Source organism: Charadrius vociferus, unplaced genomic scaffold (genome assembly GCF_000708025.1).
Source record: "Charadrius vociferus isolate BGI_N301 unplaced genomic scaffold, ASM70802v2 scaffold61, whole genome shotgun sequence".
NCBI classification, from domain to species: Eukaryota; Metazoa; Chordata; class Aves; order Charadriiformes; family Charadriidae; genus Charadrius; species Charadrius vociferus.
The window spans coordinates 3,233,892-3,257,841 of NW_009646945.1; the positions used below are offsets into that span (position 1 = coordinate 3,233,892).

Below are 23,950 nucleotides of genomic sequence, written 5' to 3' on the forward strand. Positions count from 1 at the left end.
TCAAGTCTCACTCATTAGGTTGTGCAGGAGTGGTATGTCTGGTATATTCAAGGTCTGAGGTCATGAAAAAGCAAATCCAGTCAACCTGACAAGGCAGCTCAGTGGCAGCTACCTCTAGCAGCCCTCAGAATACTTTTAACACTGCTCAGTTATTGTCCTATTTTTTGGTCTAAACCTCAGCCTGACTTAACCCATAGAGGTCAAGTAGACAACAATTCAGACAGAATATACACAAATTACTTCCCAGGGTGCTTGCTTTTAGTCTGTTGCTCAGCAATAGAGGGGAGAAGGCAGAAGTCTTTTAAATATATGCAATATTAACCTAATAAGTTTTAAATATTTTAAAATTTTAAATGTATTTTAAATTTATTTAATGGTCTGGAAACTTACAGGATAGTGCCTAAAAAACTTCATTCAATTCCTACTGGGAGAAGATTAGATTGCAATTTAATATTAGTTCTAGAATTTCTCTGATCAAAGTGCCGTAGGCAATGAATAATCAAAAGCAATGTTTTAATAAAAAGCTTGTATATTTACTTCATAATCGTTTCTTAGATTTAAATAATCATGAAAGCACAAGATTTTTAAACTATCAGTAAAATTAAAGTGTCCTTTGAATCAGTAGATGAGTTCTGATCTTGCAAATATGATTTAACTTGATAGGTTATGTTGAGTTTTGAAAGTGAAGGGTGTTTACTTAGTCAGCAGATTTAAGAACGACTTTCAATGAGACCTATGATGTATTTTCCTGCAGTGGTTATTTTATATCTTCGGGTTTTGAGGGGGCAGGTTATGTTCAGCAAAGGTGAATGCGGAGTCCTGCATATGGGCTGGAATAACCCCATGCAGTAGTACAGGCTGGGGGCCCACTGCCTGGGTAGGAACAGACCTGGTGGACAGCCCAGTGAACGTGAGTCAGCAGTGTGCTCTTCTGCTAAAGAGAATCAGCTCCATCCTGGGCTATATCAGCAAGCCTGTAGCCAGCAAGTTGAGAGAAGTGACTGTTTTTCTCCGCTTCTGGAGTATTGTGGCTTCATCAATACAAGCAAGACATTACCATGATGGCCCAGCCAGAGGCCACCAGGGTGATTTAGGGGTCTGAAGACCATCAGAGGGGAAGGGAGGCCTTCAGGGGTGCTGTATGGCCGTGCGGTTACCTGAGGCACAGCATTCTTGATACAGCTGCTCTGTATCAGGTGTGGAAAAGACGGAGCTAGACTTTTCTCTGAAGTGCACTGGAGTAGTGCGAGGGACAACAGACATAAATTGCAACAAGGGAAGTTTCAACTTGGTAGATGGAAAAAAAAATTCTTAAAACCAAGAGTGGTCAAACACTGGGAGAGATTGCCTAAAGAGGTTGTGGAGTCTCCATCCTCGGGGTTATTCAAAACCTGACTAGATGTGGCCCTGAGGAACCTCCTCTCACTGACTCTGGTTTGAACAAGGGCTTGGACCAGATGATCTCCAGAGGCCCCTTCCAATTCAGGTTATTCTATCACTCTGTATGAGTCCAAAGTGTTAATTTGATAGTAAAACGTGACCCTTAAAATGTCCTCCTTATTTTTCGAAAAGCAATAATGCAGTAAAGTTATTATGAGAATATCAGTTGTTTGGCTCCCTTCTAGCTACATTACTTTGAGAAGTTGTTTTGAAAAGCTAGTCTGGCTTCATGACTGAAGGTGGTTAACTAGGACAGGTAAAGATTGTCTTGAAATTATAAAGGTTTGTGTTTTGTGTTACAGTTTGTCTAAAATGGAAACTGCACTTGCCCTTTTTCTCCTTTTGCAATGTTGCGTGATCTGTAAGTCTGTTGAGGGGACCCTCAGGTTGCACATATAGCACAGAATGCCTCTTAGATGCTGCTATTTTTGCTAATTGATCTTTTTTTTATGTCTGTGGGCAGTAGTGCATTATTTGTGAAAATATTTTTTTCTGTATTTCCTCTTACCAGTTCATTGAAACAGTAGTTATATTTAAATGGGTTTTTAATGAGCCATGTAGAAAAGTGAAGCTGAAGGAATAATAAGTATTTGGGTCTGCCATGGGGCTATTAAAGTCAGTTCAGTCATCAGAAAGCCTACAAATTGATTTCATATTTAGTTTCTTCCATATCTAAATAATAATTGGGTACTCCCTTGCTAATTATTTTCTCGAATTTTTTTTTTTTTCATCTTATACTTATCTGTTCATTCACAAGCAACTTGTATTTCAGGATGTTTTGGAGTCTGAGGTGCCATTAGCTGAAATTTGATTTACTGCTGGGCTTTATTAAACAAGTACTCTTCAGTTCTACATATTAACATGGACGGAGTAATACACAGTCTGCTTTGGGTACTGCTTTGTTTTTTGCCAACCCTAAAGAGTCACTATAGAAATCTCTTTATATTCTCTTGCAATCTACTTCAGTTGTGCGCATTGCAGAGGAAATGTGTAGCCAGTTCTGTGGTTGCCTTGCAGGTTTGCTGTACAGGATTGCTTAAGACTGGAAAAGTTTTTTGCTAAGGAAAGGATGCCAGTGATGCTCGTGTTTAAATTTTCTGCCGGACTCCTCCATGTCCTCTTTCCAATAGTGGCGGCACACGTCTGAAAGTGTATGGCAATGCTCTGAGAGTGATTGAAGTCTCTCGCATCAGCAAATGTGAGAGACTGTCAGAAAGTGGCTGTCAGAAGGTGTGTGCAGACAGAGACCTTTACGCTGGGACTGCAGGACAGGGCTGGGCTTCACCCTCTGGCACCAGGGTTTAAAGGAAATGCTTGAAGTAGCTATTTTGGGTGGAGATATATTGATAAGGCTAATTTGGATTTTAGAATCTCATTTGGACCATCAAAATCTTTCTCTTCGAGGACCAAAGTCTCCTGTGAAAAAGTTACGTAGTTCAGTTATTAAGCATAAACTGAGAACCAGAACCCTTGCCACCATGGGTGCCTCACCAGAGGTGGGTGTTGAGCTGCTCCGTCACTCGGAGCTGCCTCGGAAGGGCTGTGCTCTCTGTTCTGCTGGAAGCAGAAGAATAATCACTTGTGTGAAAGGCAGTTTTGTACATGAATGGCCATCCTGCAGGAGAAGATGTGCAGCATAAATGCCAGAAGAGCATAGCAGCTGTGAAAGGGAAGACCACATCTGGAAGTTGTTGTATAGGCCAGGAGAGGAAGTGCACGGTTCAGCCAGGGGAATCGAGACACTTCTGGTTGCTCAACAGATCAACTACCAAGCAATTGGTCACTGAACAGTGGAACGAATTGGGAATGTCCTTGTATTATGAAATTATCTGATAACTCTCCTGGTGAGAAGAAACCAGATATCTAAAATGGCTCCTAATCATTGACAAGATAAGTGATTTCAGTATCACTCTGTTAGAAAGAGTGGACAAGAAGTGCAGAGGATGTGAAATCCAGAGGATGTGAAGAACAGAAGATCATTTGCTGTCTTAGTATGAGAATATAGCTGTAATCCTGACTGATGTTAAAATATGTCTGAAATCATTACTGGTGCCTACATATGAACCAGCATCAGATTCATCAATAAATATTACAAAAGAATTAAAAAATTTTGGCCAGATACTTAGGAATACTCAAAATTCAAGTCATCTTTTTGACAATCTTACGTGTCATAGTGGGCGAAAAGATACAGCAAAAGTTTCTAGCTTTATGAGTTTCTGTGAAGTGGAGGATTTCTGGTTTTGTGGTTCTGTGCTGGAGAGAGATGACCTGATTACACCATCAGATAGTGATGAATTGTTTTATATGGTCTTAATACTTAATGAAAATGTAAACAACCGTTGCTGGTGTGAATAGGTTTTTTTTAATCCAGTTAATTAACATTCAAGTACTTAATCTAGTCAATTAATTAAGACTGCATATGTGTTTACTAATTTTTAATTACCTTAGAATAGATGGAAATTGTAATAATTAATGTTGGAATGCAGACTGCTGCTGCTGCTGTGTCAATATTAAAATAAATCAGTCCTCTTGCTTTTTATTTATTTAAGTATAACCTGGTTGATACGATATGTTGAGTCCCAGACAGAGCAATAGAGAAGCTCATCCTGGTGCCTCTTCCTGAAAGAACTAAAGGTCGGAGTGTAATTAATTCCCTACAACATGGTGTTGTGGCGGGTCGGTCAGATGGGCTATAGTGGGCTGAACGCAGTGATCTGCTGGAATACCTTCCTCTTATCTCAAAGCCAAAGGCATCTCAGTAAAACTTTGTTTTGATATCTCAGATTGTAGAATAATTTCTTTGTAAGCCGTTTCCTTGATGAAGCTGGTATATTTAGCAAAAAGGGTTGAATTATGTTACTTCCCCTTCTTTTTGCTGTAGAAAGAGTCTTTATCAGTCAAAAGAGAAGAGCATGAAGTTGGTAGCTAGTTTTTAAACTGTATTCCTATTTTTTTTTTTTTTATCTTCAGAGGATGATGGTAGCAATATAAAAACCACCTCTTAAAATATGATAATGATCACAAGTACACTTTTTACCAATGGGATAATTGTTGAGTTTTACTGCAGTTCTTTGTATTTTAAAAAAATGCTGTTGGTTAAACACTGAATATTTTTGCTTTTTAAAAAAACACCATATCTTTTGTTGATAATTCATATAAGATTACTTACATTTCGTTCTCTGGAGTTTAAAAAATAGGAGTATTTTAGTTTATGCATATTGACCTTTCAAGGACTTACTCTAATTCCACTGCTGAAATAGAATGAACCTTTCCGTAATTTGTGGTCTGAACAAAGCTGCTGTCTTTATATTTGAAAGTGCTACTGGAATATTTGAATTTTTTTTTTTTTAAAAAAAACCAACCAACCCCTAGTATACCCTTACACTGGGGACCAAATTCTTATTGTGTTCAAACTGATGATTCTTCCTGTGCCACCTTACATTGATGATGAATGTGGATCTGTATCGAAACCTACTTTCCATTGCCTTTGCCATAATATATTTAGAAATGTAAACATGACAGTCTAAATTAATCCTATAATTTATTAAATTTGTTTTGGGAAGACAAATTGTTTTGTTGCCACTTGCTTTTATTTTTCTTTTCCAGATTTTTAGTTCAGTGATTGAAATATGCAAATACCGTGTTGCGTTACCCCGGGTGATTAAAACTGCTGTAACCTATTTAATCATATTTTCATGTCTTTGATGCATTCAAGTTCAGGTCCCATGGAATGGGGGGTGGATATAACTTATTATAACTACTACTATTATTATTTATTATTATTGTTGATGTGACATTTGGTCTTTGGCTGTGGGGTTGTCTTTTTTAAAAAATGGATTGAAATAGGCCAAATGGCTCTAGTTTTTACTGAATTTTGGTGGAAGATCTTTTGAAGAGTCAATATTGATCTAATAGTGAAGAGCTAAGCTATTTTTTTTCTTTGTGCATTGTTACGGTTTGTTCAGCCCTTCTGCTGATCCCTTTTGCAAAGAATGGATGGTATGATGAGTTTCCCAGGTCACTGCAAATGACAAGGTCTAAAACTGAAGGACTGAGAACAGGAGGCACAGCTTATGTCAGGTATTGGAAGTAATCACAGAGTGATTCCTGAAAGGAGTATGCAGTTCCTTGCATTTGAAAACTGACACTGTGCATGGTTATGGTAATTTCAGCCATTTCTTTCCTTTTTTTTTTTTTAAGTCAACATGGAAGCAGTCTCCCTACAGAAAAGATGCTGTTGTTTCCAGAAAAGATAGTCATCTTTGTTTTCTACTTTCTTTGTAAATCTGATATTTAAAGCCCAGCAAAATACCATGGGTTTACCATTGACTTTAGGGCTGATAAAAGCTGGTCTAGTAATCTGTATTCCATGCTTCGCCAAACTGAAAACATGTCTTTGGCCTTTAAACATGACAGGCGTTTCGCTGACAGACCGTTTGTTTCCCTGGCATAAAGCAGTGTTTATTGCTGTGGATTCCCGCTGCAAACGATTCTTCCTAGGTCCAGCGACCTACTCGTGTGGTTTCCCTCTAAGTTAGCTGTAAGGTGTCTCTTCCTATGTTTCTTCTTTTGTTTCTTGTTCCCACAAAAGCGGTAGTCGAGGTGTTGATTTCAGGGCCTCCAGAGGTACAAAGCGGTGTAATACTTTTCCTTGAAGAATTTCCCTTGATTAAAATAGAATGTGTTGGAGAAATCAGAAATGAATGCTTGATACCGGAATACAGTGGAAGATGTTCTGGCTGTCCTCGTTTCCTTTGAGCTTGCCGTCATCTGCAGAGTGGCATATCAAGCTCTGGATATCAAGATCCAACACTGTCTATTCACTTAAGTCTTCCAGTCCCGAAGACTTTCTAGCTCATTATGAGGAAGGAGCGTACCTTTGTAACGCTGTTTTACAATGCACTTCCTAACCTGCCTAGCAGAGCTGACGCAAACCTGGGTTGAATTATAACCTGCTACTGTAGAATAAAATGTAACGCTAATTAGATTTGGAGAAGACTAACATGGCTTGTATTTCTTTGCATGTTGTATGCAAAAATGTTACAACTCGGTATGATTTTTAATGGAACTGAAGCCTTTTGAAGGTTTGATGCTGTCAAAACGGCAAACACCTGCGAAAATACATAAGATCAAAAGCTAAGCTTGAAATGAGAAACATTCGTTTTTCGATGTTCTGAAGTCATAGGTTGTAGGCTGTCTCAAATAGGCAAAAAGCTGGAGGCAACTTACAGTACAGCATACATATATAGAGATTTATATGCACGTACCTTTTTACATAGATATAATATATATAAAATACTTGCAGCAGCATGCATTGAGTAATACTTTTCAATCAGCCTCAAAGGACCAGAATGTAATTTGGGGATTTATCTTGATAATGCCATGCAAAGGAGAAAAAGATTTGATGTTTCATGCCTAGAATTCTTAAATGCATCATTTGTGTTTTGTTCTAATACCTTACAAATCTTCACTTGTGGATTAATTTATTTTCAGTTGCTGGGGATTGGTAATTAGCTTGTTATAAAACAGATAGTAGAAGTGTTATGGTAAAGTGTGCTTCTTTTGAGAACTATGCTTCAATTTATGTAACCATTGGTATTTCACAATGTGTTAGAAAATTAAATTTCCAATATTCTTGAGCTACCGACATTTTAGGTGTTGTCACATCTCTTTTGTTGCTCTCTTGTGTGTAGATTTCTCAAGCATAAAATAATGAATTCTGTGTTAAAAATGTGTTCTAGCTGTCTGCAGCTGCAGCCCAGTTTTCCTTCTGTTCCCTACCTTTCGAATAGCACTGGAGAGAGCATGGATGTTTTACTTATTACCAATTCATTCTTTCTGTTTTGTGCATGCCAGAGCCTAAATTTACATTAGGTATGGAATTATTGGCAGAAGTTTGCTACTGTCTGCAATTTCAAAACTACTAATTAAAAAGTTCGTTCCTTAAAAGTGCTTTCAAAAGCTGAATTCCCAAATGGTTTCCAGTTGGGCTTACAGTTGTGGTTTTCAGGGTTTTTTTTCCTGATGTTTGTGTAAGCTAGATTTGAGTAAAGGGACTAACATTAAAATCCATAGGATGAGATGATGTCAAATTCACTTAAAAAAAAAAAAAGAAAAAAAGAAAAGAGAAAATGACCTCTCTGATTCCTTTAAGTTGTATGAAGCTTTACGTGTTGTTCTGACAAAAAAAACAATTTGCAGAGATCAGCGTAGGTTTAAGTTGATTTGGTCCATTTACCCTACCAATTTGGACAGAAGAATGTAATGCTTTCTTGGAAATGTCTTTCAAATATTACATTATAGATTAATTTATAGGCTGCAGAATGCTGTTATCCATAAAACTTTTTTGCCCATCTTGACAATTAAGTTCTAAAATTAAATGTGTATAAGAGCTGGACTTTTCTTTTTCAGTAGGTCACTGAAGACAAATTGGAATAAATTATTTTTTTCAAATAAAAGCATTCATTTACAGTGGAAAAAATATCTTGGATTTACCGAAAAACACCGTGACGTTTTTCCTATTTCCCTTGCAATGGTGAATACAGATTTAGTAAATCTTTATTAAATTACTGACTTGGCTAAGTTTCAAATTGGGCTTGAGTTGTTAGGCTTGTCTTGGAGAAGTTGATTGCAAATAAACAGAGAAGTATCTCAGAAAATTTGATGAAAAACATTTTGCAAGGGAAGCCCACAACTTCTATCATTTTAATAAAGAATAGATTAATAGATAATAGATTAATAGAGTATAACTTGTAGTGATTATAACACTTTAGGTTGGCTTCATATTTTTCCTGTAGCTTTCAATGTGTATTAACATAATTTCTTGTTATATGTTTTCATTCTGTAAAAATGTGGTTTTGCTTATGATTTGGGTTTGTAGTAATGATGCATATAAAGGTGTCAAAACACAGGTGATAAATTCCAGTTCACCAGCACTCAGACCGTTTTCTGCAATTCTGGGTAAGATGAAGTGGTTTGCCGGGGAAGGTGTGACCCTTCCTTTGCTGACTTGGTGCCGTTCACTCTGCGGCTCGCAGTGATGGGTTTTGTGTCCCATCAGAGCTGTTGACCCTTTGTACCATCCAATTAATGGCTGCATTTCCTTGGGCTGATGATGTTGTGATCTAGGCATTGATCTGAGTCTCTGCTGATAGAAATTTCTTGCTCTTTGGTGTGAAGAAATGATGAAACGTTGATCTGCAATGGCACTTTGATGTTGCTGAAAGTTTTTTTAACAGTAGATTAAATTGTCATTCGCAGCTCGTAGCTGTGTTTGATGAGCAAGATCCACACCATGGAGGTGATGGCACCAGTGCCAGCTCGACAGGCACGCAAAGCCCGGAGATTTTTGGCAGTGAGCTTGGCTCCAACGCGGCGTCGGCCTTTCAGCCTTACCAAGCCACAAGTGAAATTGAAGTCACCCCTTCAGTCCTCCGTGCAAGTAAGTAAACGTTCTCGGTATCTCAGCGTGTTTCATCTTAATTTACAAGGATGCCAAATGCTGTTACCCATTTGTGCTGCTGGGAATATGATTCATAATCTGTCCTTATCGAAAGCTGATCAAAATTGAGAAACTGCGTAAATGCTTGTTGCATGCAAGTAAACAAACCTTTCTGTTTTAATAAATTATTTATAGACTGCTTTTAGGAGCAATAAACTCCTTCTGTGCTGCCAGTTTAAAATTGTCGTCACACTGAAAATCACAGCAAAGTTTCCAAATGCAGTTGCTGCGCAGTGCAGTTTTCAGTTTTCCCGTTTTATTCCATTTAATGAAGAAAATGGTGAAAAGAAACTAAAGATAGGAGCACTTTCTACTGAACCTGTCAATGTTGCTAGGTTATGCTTGTCACCTTTCCGTAAAAACACCTGCTGATATGTGCATTTACTGTGTTGCAAAAATACACTTTAAAACCCCTAAACCATAGCCAGGAACATGACTTTGTTTTGTTTATTTCAACATGGGGAAGATGCGTTGCAAAGCCATGAAGGTAGGAATTCACAGTTCTTGCTCAGGCAGGATCTTTCAATATTTCAGCTTATTAAGAAGAAAAATCGCTAAACAAAATTTACTGTGTAATTTTCATTGTTAGAAGTACCATGCAAACAAGACAATGTTGGATGAAGCATTGTGCCCCTCTTACTGTAGTGTCTATCATTTCGGTCACTGAAGTTTTGAAGTAGTGACTCCATTCCAGAAAATTCTTGTCAGAAGTCATTATCAATCAGTCCTTTAATATTCCACAGATAATGGTGTATTAAACAACTATTCATAATTACCAAGAGATTACTTTTCTGTAGGTGTGTTTTTAATGGATAAAATCTCTGTTTAAGTAATCAGGTAAAATACAAATGGGAAAGTTACAACTCTATTAAGTTTGAGGGGTTTTGTAACAGAGTTTTTTTTTGTAAAATTAAAGGAACAAAATTTAAAAATTGGCTTACATTGACCTGAATGTGTATCTTTTCAGGCTATAACTATGCTTCATTACAACACAGAATTAAATTAGAGAAAGGATTAATAGCAGAATAAAGAAGCATCCTGGAATTTCGGGACCCTTCTGCTTTGCTGTCACTAGAGTATGCCACTGCTTAATGCATATCTCATTTCCTTGTGTAAGCCAAAAATCTGTCCTCCTGGGTTCTCAACTTCGGGGGGGGTTAGAGCAGACAAATACATTTTCTCCTTAGTGTGATTATCTGGTGTATTATACAGTGCATCGATGTTAGTGCATCAAAATGATATAGCGCAGATAAAATTCAGTGATATATTGGACAGCTCACTTATCTTCGGTGTCATTCTGGAAAATACATGGAATACTTAGCTAGTTCACTGGTTAGTAAAATGGCCAAAAAGTGCTTTGAGACCCTGCAATGTGAAGGTCTGTAGAAAGGCACAAGTTTTAAAACTGTTGTTACGAATTATAGCTCTTTTGATGCTTTTTATAAAAGTGTGCAAAAATAAAATGGGTGAAACGATTTGTCATAAATGTGTTATCACAAATCAGAGATGTTCTCTTGTCTAGCTAATTCCTTTTTTTTTTTAATGCTGACAATTAGATATATGTTGTTTTTAAATGTTCCAAACCGCAGGCTTAGAATCCCAGTCCAGTAATACTGTCCCATATTAAACATACCTATTTCAAGAATTCCATTTAAATATACATTGAAAATGGAAATAATATCCCTATTGTATTTCCTTGATAACTTGTGAAGTGAAGCATAGCATACAAATGGTATTCTCAGTATTTCAAATAATTATCTTCTTACTGTGTAAGTTCTATTCAGCAAATAAAACCCATCCAGTTTTGTGGTAGATGCAGATCCTGATTATTACGTGTTGACAAGGTCATATATCTATTAATTGGATTGGAGATGGGATACAAAATTGCTGTAATTATTGTAATTTTCTAGCTAATTGCAGGGTTGGCGGTGAATATTTTACTTCTAACAAATGAAAAACAGTATTCCGTCTGAAATTGGTTTATAGCATTTTAGACATTTTGTTTTACATCTCTGGTGCTTTTTGCTCGCAAGCTGGGCTCTGTTTCTCAGCAGTTCTCTCGCAGAAGCGTAGCTTTGTGCCATTCTACTCCCGCTCACCTGCACCCGAGGGGTACGGAGCCGTCTCCGTTCGGAGGCAGCATCTCAGCGCATTAGGCTGGGGCTTAAGGGCCTGCTGAGATTTTCCTCTCTTTGTTCTGGTTGCCATGCTACCCCTTTTGTTTGTTTATAGATCACGCCATCGCTCCTCTCCCAGCACGGGAAAGGTTAGCTAGATCAGGTCCAGCTGGAAAAGTAATATTCATCTGGATTCCCTCTTTTCCCATGCACAAACACAGCCTGTGCTTTGCACATGGGGGGGTTGTGTCAAATTGAATCTTCCCGTCTAAATGTGGAAACAAAAATGAGGCTGGCCCATACCCCCTATGTCGTTGTGCAATGTGAAAACACAGTTCATCGATACAAGCGGTTGATTTATTTATGTTTCTTACCTAGCTCTTTCCCTTTTACTGCTTTTCTGTTACCCAAGTTAAACTTCCTCTTGTTGTATTTCATCAGTTGAGCTGCATTTTTTTTCTAAGCATACAGTACACAAGGCGTTTTTTGTGTGTGCCTGCGTGCTTTCTGAGAAGAGGTTGGAAGCTCGCTGCAGAAGATTGTTAAAGCAGACTGATGTTTATTCCCTGCTGAAATATAAACTGGAGGCGCAGGTGAAAATTGCCAAACCTAATGAGCAATTTGGCAGATAAGACAGGATGTCAGGCAGTGACAGTTCAGCAGCGGGTGCGCTGCCTGTGAACCAAGTTGTTTGTTTCACAGTACTGCATTTAAATATTGTAAATAAACCCCCTTTCCAGCTACATGAGATATTGTGAAAAGGGTCATCTCTTTGTCTAGTTTTCCTTTTAAGTTATTTAGCTCTGTTAAATAACCAAGGGAGGTCTTGGTTCTTGGTCGTGCTGTGATTAGATGTTACAAATCTCTCTGAACGTTTCAGCAGTTACAGTTAAAGAGCATTTTTAATGTATAACATTATTTGGAAAATATATTGAGAGGTTTAGAGAACTGTTTTTTTTTCTTTCTTTTTTTTTTTCCATTTTTTCCTGGCCCAGAGTAGAGAAGAATAAGGGGACTGGGAGATCTTTCTTGCTTTCTTTAGCTGTTTAACAGGAGGGTATCGAGAAGATGAAGCCAGGCTCTTCTCACATGGACACATTATTGCTGGAGGCAACAAACACAAGTTGCAACAAGGAAAATTCAGATATTAGGAAAACAATTTTTGCCTCAAGAGCGAAACACACTGCTCAGAGACTGCAGGTGACCCTGGGCAACCTGATCGAGCTGGTCCTGTTTTGTGTGGAGGGGTTGGACCAAATGACCTCCAGAGATCTCGTCCAGCTTCTGGAGTTACCATGTAATTCTGTGACTCCAAATATAATGAATAAAATTTAATTGTTTGCTTCTTGAAGCTATTGTTTGTAAAAGCAAATGATGTTCATAGTGAAATATTTAACAGACAGTTGTGCAAGCATATTGTGCACGTACAGCTTCCCAGCATGGTTTAGTATTGCACTAGTTTGTGTAGTGTGACGCTGACCAGCTGGTCGTGCCTTTTACAAGACTGCTGCTTTGGTTTTCAGGATGTCTTTGGTAGGTGCGTCAGTTCCTTAAAAATGAGATATGGGGTAACTGTAAGGTTCTCCTAAAGGCTGGGGGGTGAACGTGAGCTAGCTGGAAATGGAGCACTTCAGTGAGGTATTTGCTCAAGTGATCTGTATTATATATTTTAGTAGGACTCTCTGCATCGATTTCATATTCTGGTCACAAAAGCAGAAAAAAAAAAAGAAGGGTCTAGATGAGAATATTATAAAGCAAGGTCACAGCTGGCTGTGAAGATGCAGAGGAGCAAAGAACTTGCTGCAGCTTCTGTCATCGTTTCCCCATCAGCATGGCTGTTGCTCTAAGGTTCCCCATGAGCATGTGTGTTCTTACCCTGCAAAAAGCACAGGTTTATTCCTCACAGGTAAGAGCGTGTGTGCAGACTCTCGCTGTGAATTTGTTGAGATATTAAAGTTCATGACGTTGCTTGCCTTTGAATTTGTGGATCTCTCTGTGCCCTCAGAGTAGTTTTTAGTGGTTCACTGGCAAATTAGTAGGACATACCAAGTGTAGTCCCTGAGGGCTCTCTTATGTTAAGGACTGTTCAGTATTTTAATAAATCTGAACTGGAATAGAGAGCATTGCATAAAAAGCTAAGGTGGAGTTTCAAGCACTTTAGATGTCAAAGTTTCAGTTCAGCATTCCCTTCATACATTTATAAACTGGTTTGAAATCAGTGATATGTGCACAGTCACTGAACCTAGAAAAAAAAAAAAAAAGTAATTTGCAAGGCAATGCTAGTGAACAGCTAACTACATAGTATTGCCAGAAGGTTCTGGGCATTACAGTGCATTACTATAGTGCATCTGGGCCTTATGCTCTTCCATCAAAAGATTAAAGGCAAATGCTGTTGTGGGTTCACTGAAGTAGTTGTGAGCAAGAAGACTTTAGCTGACGTTACCAGTTGTGGTGGCAGACTTGGAGACATTGTAAACAAGTTGGAGAGTGCTGAAAGAGAGCAATAAGAGAAAGATGCTTTGGAGACTATGACCAAGTGTTGGAAGGACTGGTTTATTTAATTAAGAAAAGATAAAATCTGATAGGGTTCAAGTCTTCAAATGTATTATTTTTTTCTCGTTCTTCATGTTGGCTAAGAGAAGGGCACTTGGCATTTCCTGGGGAAAAGCCATTTTTGGTAACCTGGAGGCCTAAAAAATGTTTTTATACCTCATTTAACAAGCAACTCTTTGTGGGAATGGTTCTGAGGTGTGTTTTGCATGCTGCTGAGCAGTGCCATGCGCTGTGCTGGAAGGCAGGAAGGCAACTGGCTGGTGGTGGCAGATCTGTCCTGTTCCTGGCTAAGCCATTGGCTTGTTTGGTAACCACGGGTGAGCCACTTCTGCCATCTGTTTTAAATACATGTGTGTCTTTTCTTAGCATCTCACGATTTGAGTGTTCAAAAAATCCAATACTAAGCAAACCAGTTGAAGGTGTGAGTGCATAAATAAGTGTGCGAATTTCAAGTACTTTAAAATTGCTGTTTTAAATATGGCACTTCACTGATTTGATACAAGTATTTATCTAGAGTCCCAAATGCATATTCTCAGAATTAATTTGTTAATATTTCTAAGAGCCTTTGTTTAAAGGTTTGGAGTACTGCATCTTAGTATGTCAGCAAAGAACTGCAGAGGTGAGTTCATATTTGTCGTGGTTTCAAAAATTATGATGGTTTCAGCACTCTTCCCCACATATGGCCATTAGAAACTTTTTCATTCTTGTTTGTATTGCTTTAACTCCTTATTCAACTGTGAGTCAGTTTTATATATGGAAATAAAGTCATTTTCAAGTGTTGAAGAACTAAGGAAGCAAGAGATTAGAAGAGGGAGGAAGAGAAGGATGAGTTCATCAAAAAACAGATGTTTGGAGCTTTATCAGCTGGAGTTATCTCTAGGGTTAAATAGCTGCTTACAAAATATAGAGAAAGTCATCCACATATATAATGAAAGATTATGACTTTACAGGCAATGCTTGCTAAAGTCAATGGATGGTTTTCCACTAGCTCCACCTAGCTTTGGGTCAGGTCAGCTTTCCATGGTGAGTCTCCTTGGTCAGGAACCTTCATCGGTGACCAGCCAGCGTTCAGGTGCCCATCATTCCAGTGCAGTTCCAGGAATGAATTCCAAAAGATTTCCTAACCATCACTCCCACTTTTACTTCCTTGCCAGGTTCTCAGATGTTTCCTTTACTGTGTCGGATAATATGAAAAGAACCTCGAACTTGAGGCTTGCATGGAGCTGTTGGCAGCTGAATAGGGAAGGTTTCTCATGCATTGGAGTTTGAGGAGAAGATTTAGCAAAGTCTGTTTCCTCACCTTCTGGTGCTCTCGCCGTTCAGGAATTCTTATCGCGTATATCCCTGTAGCTCTATCAAGGATGTGATTGTTTTAAAGCCAGAGTTATTGAATCAAAAAATCAGTACCAGGTGCAGCTTTCTTCCATGAGGCTAAATTTGTTCATTCTACAGCACAGTTCTGACTTGAGTGATCTCCAGTTGGTGTTTTCTCCAAGCGTAGTGCTCTGCTGTTAATTTGAGATTGTTGAGCAGTTTAAAAACCATGTGTTTTTGATGAGGCCGTGACACGTTTGTAAAAACAAATGGATTTTAAACTGCTTAAGTTTCTAAATTAACCTTTAATATCTTCAATCTTCTCAGTATACCATCAAGCAAAATACTGTAGCTTCTAGTAGGATTAAAAAAATCCCTGAAACCAATAAAGTAAAGAATTTTAGAACTCTAGAGGAAATCTAAGTAATCATGAGACATCTCAAGATGTCATTCCATACAGTGAGAGCTTTTATCTTTGAGTACTGATAATGGGGAGTAATAAAAAGATGGTATTGTATCTGATACCTGGTGGTATTTTGTACCATACCTACACAATGTAGTACAAAAATGATAATAGGGAAGGGTTATGAAGATGTGAAGTATTGAATTTGAATAGTTTAAGAAGTCAGGTTTGGATATTAGTCTAAATTTGACATCTTAAATAGATTTAATGATCACTTGAACAAGAAGCTATTATGGAAATCGCAGCTGTATTCTGAGAATGTTTCGATATGCGTGTGTGGTGGTGATGGTGGTAGTGTTGCTGGGTTTTATTTTCCCATACTTTCAACTTTTTCCTTAAGAGAAGTGTGTCTTTAGGCATACAAAACTGTTATGCCATTTTATGCAATCGAATATTACAGTGTAGCTGCACAATTCCATTGTATTTTGGTATCATGGGTTTAATCCTGTTGTGATAAAGCCATTTGTTTATTGAAAAAGTTTGTCATCACACATGTATCAAGAAATTTAATAACTCTTTCTATAGATAATTTCTTGATTACTTCTCTGTTTCTTGTTATTTCATTGTAAGCAAACATGAAGGAACATAGTGAAGGCAGAGGAACGTGAATCTGAAATGAGCAGGGAATGCTTTTTCACATTACAGACAACCACTCTGAATTTTTTTACTTTATGGAGGCATGTGTACGTTTTACACTTTTTTTAATCCAACAGTTTCTAAAAACCTCGTGCAGTATTTCTAGGTGGTATTTCTGAAATGTGATAAAACAGTATGCTTCAAGGCATCCTTAATATCCGGAACCACCAGTCCGCGGGAGTAACTGGTATCCCGGTTGCATTTTGCTTTGCATTGAGGCAAAGCATTGGTCTCTGGGGGACTTGGCTAACAACATAAGTTACTGGCAGACAATTTGCCAACAGGAGAGGATGCAGAGTCTGTCAAATGTGCTTAATTATTCACTCAGTCCTAAGCGGGATGATCTTATGGAAAGGGTGTTGTAGGGCTAATGAAGAGTGTTGTGATGCTGGGGCCTCTGTGCCGTGCTGTCTGCAGGGTTGCGCTGTGTTCAGTGCAGCAGCTAGTGCATGCCCCCGGGTATTTATTATCACAAGCCCAAGGCTGTAAGGTATTATACTTAAAGTATATATATTAGGCTAAACTTGTAGTTCAGTGAGAGCATTGTTGGTTGCTTTTGTTCTTAATTAACAGGGGATTCTTGCTCCCTTCTTTATTGCATTTGCAACATGTGAACTCTCATACTCTTTTTTTTTTTTTTCAGACGGGGATGTGTTTTGGAGATAGACCATCTCTTTTGGTGATTACTGGGAAAATGTTGCTTTAAATTCTGTGTCTTTTGACATGTTCTTTTGAGGGGGATGAAACAGGGACAGATGGCTGCTAGTTGAATAGGCTTGGTTTTTAGTTTGTTCTTTATTTACTCTCTCATGCACAAAAAAGGGCTGAAAGATGATACAGAAATAAAGGAGTGGATGAGAAGTAACTTTCCATTAATTTATTGCCTTATTTCCTACTTTTTAAAAGATAAAATTTGTTCTTTCTCCCGCCCATCTCTTGTTGTAAATCTTAAATTAATTGTGTAAGAAGAGCTCCATCTTCAGAAATGCTGTGGGTTCACGTTAGGGGCAGATTAAGCATTTAGGGTGAGAATCAAGCATATATATTTAGAAGTACTTTTCTCCAGAGATTTTGCACCACAGTGGGATGCTGTGGAGGTGACAAGCCTGGCTTGAGCCCATGGTCCCGGTGTGAGGTGAGACAAGACACGAGCACACCGCCTGCTCCCCTGCTTGCTCGCCTCGGCTCAGCTCAGCGTCCCCGACTGCTCCGCCGGCAGGGCCCCCTCGGCTCCCCCTCTGTGACACTGCGGGCACCTCACTGGGTTGGCGTTCACCACCCAGGCCGATGGCAGAGCTCGGCAGTTTGGGATTGGAGGTGCATGGGAGCTCAGGCTGTGTTCCAGGGCTGTGTTTCTTGCCTCTGTTATGGATTTAGGTAATTAATTCTGTCAATATTTCTGGATTTATAGAAACTGGAAGTGATTGTATATGTGGGAAGTGAGTTGGGGGCCATGTGGGTTTACAAACAAAAGCAAAAAGTGGTGCTTAGGTTAAGACAAAATATTTGTACTACTACTTGCATGCAAAGACAGCAATACCAAACTATCGTGTTAGCTTCTGGAAATTGTGTGTGTGAGTCAGGGACGAGGCTTCTCAAAACAAACTTTGATCAACCATTAAAACGTTATCCTGTGGGGTTGGGTTGGATTCAGCTCTCTGTACAGCACTGTTTGCATCTGGAAGTAAAATTGGGACTCTTTTGGCAATTTCTGGGCAGCAGCTGATTCAAAGCAGACACAACGGATGAGGTTAATGTCAACAGACTTCAGGTTCTGTGTCTGAGCTAAATACTCAAGGCAATACGGTTTTCTCATTCCTGGAGAAGAATGGATACCTTTGGGGTGAGTTCATCTGACCTGTTTTACACCTTGTTTCAGAATGAGGTGGAGTATGGCCTAGACTAGCTGCACTGGCTAATCTCCATTGATGAGAGAGAAACAGAGCGACCAGTTCCAGAACAGATGCCAGTGGATCCCATTCTGCATGTGAATTACGTCACATTGTATAACTAAATTTTTATTTGAAAGATTTTTTTTTTTTTTAGTGAAGTAGGATGTTGTCTTCATTGCCTTAAAAATGCTCTTTTGTGTACTTGGAAGAGAGAGGCTAAGTGGCATTTTATAAAGCCAACGGCCTCTCAATTTGACCACAGAGCAATTTTACTTGGCCCTAGGAAGTTCCTATATAGCCATAATTATGCTTGGGAAGTAGTTTGGGTTGTAGACAGTATGTCATGAATGCAGATAGTCCCACATTAGCTTTTTTCAGAGTAAAATGGGGTTTGAGAAACTTCTGTGAAATTTTATGGTTAAACCAACAGTGTCATCTGCCTTGGATCTGACACTGGTATCTGGTCACTTCATGTGGTACTACTCCCAAATGGGTAAACCTCTGCAAAGAGGCAGCTGTACTTTTTCTTGCCACGCATTCTCAGACCTTGAAGCATAACAGGTCATGCCACACGGCACTGAAAAGCCAACCTAAAGCTGGGGGAACGGGCATGATGTGGAGTTAATGAGCACTGAAGGACGTGAGGTGTCTTCACTGCTCTTTGCAGTCGCGTGACTCTGGATCCAATTCCTTCGCACACCATGCAGTGTCTGGGACTGATGGCCATCCTGTCCTTACCACTACTCTTCAGGATGTCCCGGCTCCTTGTGGGCTTGGAAGAGGAAAGCTTTCTATATACAAGCCCAGCCTCTGAAAGAGGGGCTGGGGATAGGAGCCATCCCTTGAATATAGGCTATTAAAGTAAATGCTTTTGCGGGTGTGTAAAGAGAATAATGGTGAGCAACAACTACCAAGGCTGTTTCAAATGAAATAACATTTGAAGCAATGCTAGCAGTTAATTTCTGGAGGATTATAAAAGAATAAAATTTACGTTCATCAGTTTCTGAGAAGTTAGACAGTGAAGAGACACACCTGCTTTGTTAACCAGCCCTGTAGGAGATACAAATTAATATTTCCATGTTTTTTACTAAGTCCTCTTTTGATCTCTCTGCTTTTGGGGTTTTTGGAACTAAAACCTCAGAAATGTTTTCTGCATATGAAAGCTTTATCCACCAGATATAAAAATGATGTTAGTTTCTTCTATTCCAACCCATTTTAAGCTCTGATGTTTAAGACCTTCATTAGATGACAGAGGGATTTTAGGTCAAGCACTGCCTGACTTTTGCGATGATTTCCATCTGAAGGGTCTTGCATAGTGAAATCTCTTCATGTTTTATTTAAAATTTTAGTTGGGCTCTTGACTTACGGAAAAATAAATAAAAATGAAGGGCTTACTAAGAGTGCCACGGTGAAAAAATTATGGAACTGCTTTTTCAAATGAACTGCATGACATTTATCCATGAGAAATATCCATTAAGTGAGTGAATAAAGTTATTGCTCTAGTTTGACATAGTAGGCAATATTTCTGTGAGTATTGTACAGGCAGATGATTTACCTCTACCTCTGTTTTAAGTTCACCTTTAAAGTAATATAAGTGGACAAAGTGTTCTTGTAATCCTGCTTTCCCATAGCTCTTTGCTATGTTGCTTGAAAGGCAACATTACAGTGAAATGAGTATTTTCACTTTGTCCACCCATAAGGGTAGGGGGAGATCTGTTTGCAGGTATTGCTGGCACTGAGGTAGTATTTCTAGTCTGCACTTGGGCAGTGACCAGGGGTGCGGGACGTGTAGCTGAAGGCTTGGGGAGAGGGTCTCTGCTCTGCTGCAGCGCTGGTTCCGTTCTAAGCAGCGCTGTCTCCAGGAGCCAGAGGAGGAGAGCAAGAAGCCATGTGTGAGCAGTAAAGGATGTAAAGAGGAGAAAACTGAACTGGTTATAAACCTAGCCCCCAAATATACAATCATAGAATGCAACTATAGGAATATATAGCAAATATAGAATCATAGAATGGTTTAGGTTGGAAGGGACCTTGAAGATCATCTAGTTCCAACCCACTGCCATGGGCAGGGACACCTCCCACCAGACCAGGTTGCTCAAAGCCCCATCCAGCCTGGCCTTGAACACCTCCAGGGATGGGGTCTCCGCAACCTCCCTGGGCAACCTGTTCTGGCACAATTAATTAATTTAGCAGCTTCCAGTCCTATTCCTGTGTGCCCACCTGACAGAGCTGTGGAGGGGCTGGAGTGGTCTGTGCACCCTGATCATACGGGCATAAAAAGTAGCAGACAGCAGGTCTGGCACCAAGGGTAAGGCAGTGACAGTGCCAAGAAACCTCTAGGGCAGAACCCATTACAGATACCGGGAGTAATAATAGTCCTGATCTAACCTACCTTTATCATAGAATCATAGAATGGTTTGGGTTGGAAGGGACCTTGAAGATCCTCTAGTTCCAACCCACTGCCATGGGCAGGCACACCTCCCACTAGCCCAGGTTGCTCAAAGCCCCATCCAGCCTGGCCTTGAACACTCCCAGGCATATGTATAGATGCTTGTTTATCACAGCTTGGTCTGCATATTTCTTGTGTTAGCTGAAGAGTTCATCCTGACTTGTGTGTGTCTGTTGGCAGTCCATCTATGCAGTAGTACGCTGTGTTGGCAGCAAAACCAGAAAGCCCGTGGAAGATGTGCAAGCTTGAGCCGTGTCTGCAGTGGCTCCGGGAGCGAGCAGTAGCACTCCTAAGGGTGCAGGCAGCGGGTTTGCCGGGGGCGGCCGTGCTGGGGAGCGAGCCCCAGGCTGCGGGCTCAGGGCAGCGGGCGCTTTGCCGGGGCTGGACCCCACCGGCTTCTCGTTGTACGCAGCCCGGGTACATGCCCAGTGGGATGAGCTCGTGGAGGAGCATGGTGTGTGCACGCGTTAAACTTGTTTGCAGTTTTATATTAAGAATTTCCTGTGGGTTCAGGGTAGTATTGTAATACTGATATTTATGTGCTGTTTACCTGGTGTGACTGCTGGTGTACAAGCAAGCTTCTAGGAGTCTTACTTCATTCTGCATTTTACCAGAACGATATTGTGGATGTGAATTCTTTGCATGGGATTCCTATTATGGGCTGAATTGAATATTAAATTACTCCTCAAACCCTCAAGGCAATACATCAGCTTCACTCATACTGAGCAATTTCTGCTGTGCTGTATGTGCCATGTACCGGCTTCAGTTTCTGAATTCTCCCAGGGCTAGGATTTTGCACCATTCATTTCCATTTTTCTTTTTCAAAGTCAGAATGTTTTACTAAGGGTGAAAAATATTTTTAATGAAGTATTTTAATTTGTTCTCATGTTATGGGCTTGTATTCCCCCCTCCCCTCATCCATGTTTCACCAGATGTTTTAAATATTTTCTGAGTACATGTGCTTTCAAGGTTTTTCTGCAAATCCAATCGTGTTTAACAGGCACTGAGTCCTTGTGAATTAGTGTTGTGTTTTTCTCTACTTTATGCCTCCCAGTTCTGGCAGATGTCTTGTGTTCTAGGACGAGAGATTTTCAGTGTTTTCTGTATGAAAGCAGATAAGATTGGTTCGTAGTTAGAATTTCCTCAGAAAGGAACAGAGTTTCAGACCTCTGTGGGAGGAAGGCATTTCATTGACCACATGTTTTGTAGAATTTAGTAAGTTTAGTAACTAATTAAATCCAATTACGCATCTTATGCTGTATCAAAAGTGATGGCTTTTGTAAGGAAAGCTGTACTTGTGTTTTTTCTTTACTTCTCCTCTTTAATAAAAACCAAACACTTAAAAGAGTGGCATATGTAACATGTAAAGAAAATATGGTGTTTGTATGATCTTACCTTGCAAAAAGTTTGTTATTTTAAAGTCACGGCTTTAGCAAGACGGATGGCAATTTTCACACATGTGCTTAATTCAGAGTTTAATTTTCACCTTGACCAGCCAAATTAAATGTATTTGTTTCGTTTTAGCCCTAACTATTTTCTTACTTTTTTCACTTGCAGTGCAATGTAAATTCTTTGTTCTGTGTTTCCTTACTAGATTTTTTTTCTCCGCTATTTTTTCTGTCATTTAAGACACCTGAAGGGTCATTTTTAACAATGAAAAGTGAGGAAATGGCAAAGGTAGGGCTGCTAAGGCTCTTCCTGTGCTCTGTGCTTTCTGTCTGTAGTTATCAAGCGGCAGAACGTGAGATGCTCAGCATGTGTGACGGGGACAAGGCTTTAACCCGAGAGAAGGTTAGCTGGTGACTTGACGCTGCTTACTTCTGTTTCCATTTGCTGATCTCTAGATTGAGAACCCAGTGCAGCTGGGTTAACATGATGCCTCATGGAAATTTTAGAAAGGAGATAACCACTTTGTATCAGTCCATGATCAGAAACAGAGGGAGAAAGGAAAAGAGAAGGCATGGAGAATTAAAAAACAAAGGAGCATGGACCAGAAAAGAAAGAAAAAAAACCCAAACAACCCAACAAAGAAAAGAGAAGAGAGGCTGGTGGGCTACTGGCAGGGAGTGCTTATCTCCCTGGGGACAAATAAAAATACATAACTGTTTCCTTGATGTTACTTTGCCATATAAACAATTATCCCAGGAGCTATGTAAATGATTTATGATTATGAGAGAGAAGTGGGTAGGTTTCTGCTGCCCTTCCTCTCCCTTGCTTTCTCTTTGCAAAGCTATCTGTAGAATCTAAGACCTGGTCCATGCCAGAAACTGCAAAAAAAAGTTAAAGACATGAAAAGGAAAGGTAATCCCACATGATTACACTTTTGTTATTTCTCAAGTGTTAATCACAAAATGAAAAATGGTATTGTGTGTAATCTTAGATTTGTATAAGTGCATGATGACATTTTGAATTACCTTTCCTGAAACACAAACTGTGGATGTCTCAGACGTAGAAGACATTCACTGAATTGCAGAGCTTTAAAAATGACAGTCCTGGGGCTTTGATGGATTCTCTGTCTCGTGAAGTCTTGAAATTAAAGTCAATATTTTTCTGTATTTCCAACAGAAGTTAAAAGACTAAACGCAGACATTATTGCACGGTGTACCTGGGCTTATATAGGTGTTTGACAGGATGATCACAGGGTGTCTTCAGGATTTGAGTTATGAGGCTTGTTTGGAGTCTCACCGTAGTGCTGCAGTGTATGTAGAGAATGATTCTTCGCATACTTGGACTCGTGCTTTTCTCATCTAACATTCTTCTGTATGTTTTCTTAACATTTTCTTTTTTTGGTGCAGTTTTTCCAGCTGCGCTCTCTCTGCCTGTTTATGGTGTCCATTCCAGATGGTTCTGTAGTCTTTCCATCCCGTCTGCCATAGCCTCTCTGTAGCTATACTGCTGTAATACCCTTTTCACCTGCAAACCCTCCAGCAACCTGGTTTCTCATTCATCCGTACCCTCTTTTGTTTGTAGGTGGAGAGTGTGGGTTTTTTTGGTGTTCTTTTTCTTTTTTTTTGCCCCCCCCCCCCCCTTTTTTTTTTTTTAATTCAGCTCCTCCTTAGTGTGGACTAAGGAGCATGGACAGCATCTGGTTCTGTCACCATGGCTTGGGCTGGTCTCGTTCTCCTGCGGGACTGACTGGTGACTCAGCTGCTAACCAGGAAACCACCCGGGCTTATAAAAATTCTGCATTAACTTTTTATGCTTTCTTGGCCTTTTAACAGAAACTGATCTGTTTTGGCTCAGCTAAAAAATGGACATCTTGAGCCCTTTTATTCCCAGAGTATTTCTCCTTTTTACCATACTTCATGGCCAACTGCTGGTGTAGCTGTACCACAAAAAATTCCTGAGACTGTATTTTGCAACAATAGCTTCAAGTGTGGTCTGACTTAATTAGTAGGAAAAACCAGCTTATATCTCTGGCTGTATTAGAGGCTTTGTGCTGTTGTGGCGTGACTGCTTATTGTTGAACCTTCAAGGCAGAAGACAGTTTACCTTACAGATGGGGGGGGTGGGGTTGAAAGAAAATAGGTTAAAGATGTAAGCCACCACATAAATGCTAAGTATGATTACAAAATGCAAAAATGATGA

General features: G+C 39.6%; 1 protein-coding gene across 1 annotated transcript in view; it reads left to right on the forward strand.

Moving 5' to 3' along the window:
- The window catches only part of PARD3 (par-3 family cell polarity regulator), a 480,197-nt gene that overhangs the window by 170,339 nt on the left and 285,908 nt on the right, over window positions 1–23,950 (forward strand). The window contains exon 7 of the mRNA XM_009895122.1: window positions 8,701–8,881. Coding sequence (XP_009893424.1) covers window positions 8,701–8,881 — 181 coding nt within the window. The remainder of the gene's footprint in view (window positions 1–8,700; window positions 8,882–23,950) is intronic.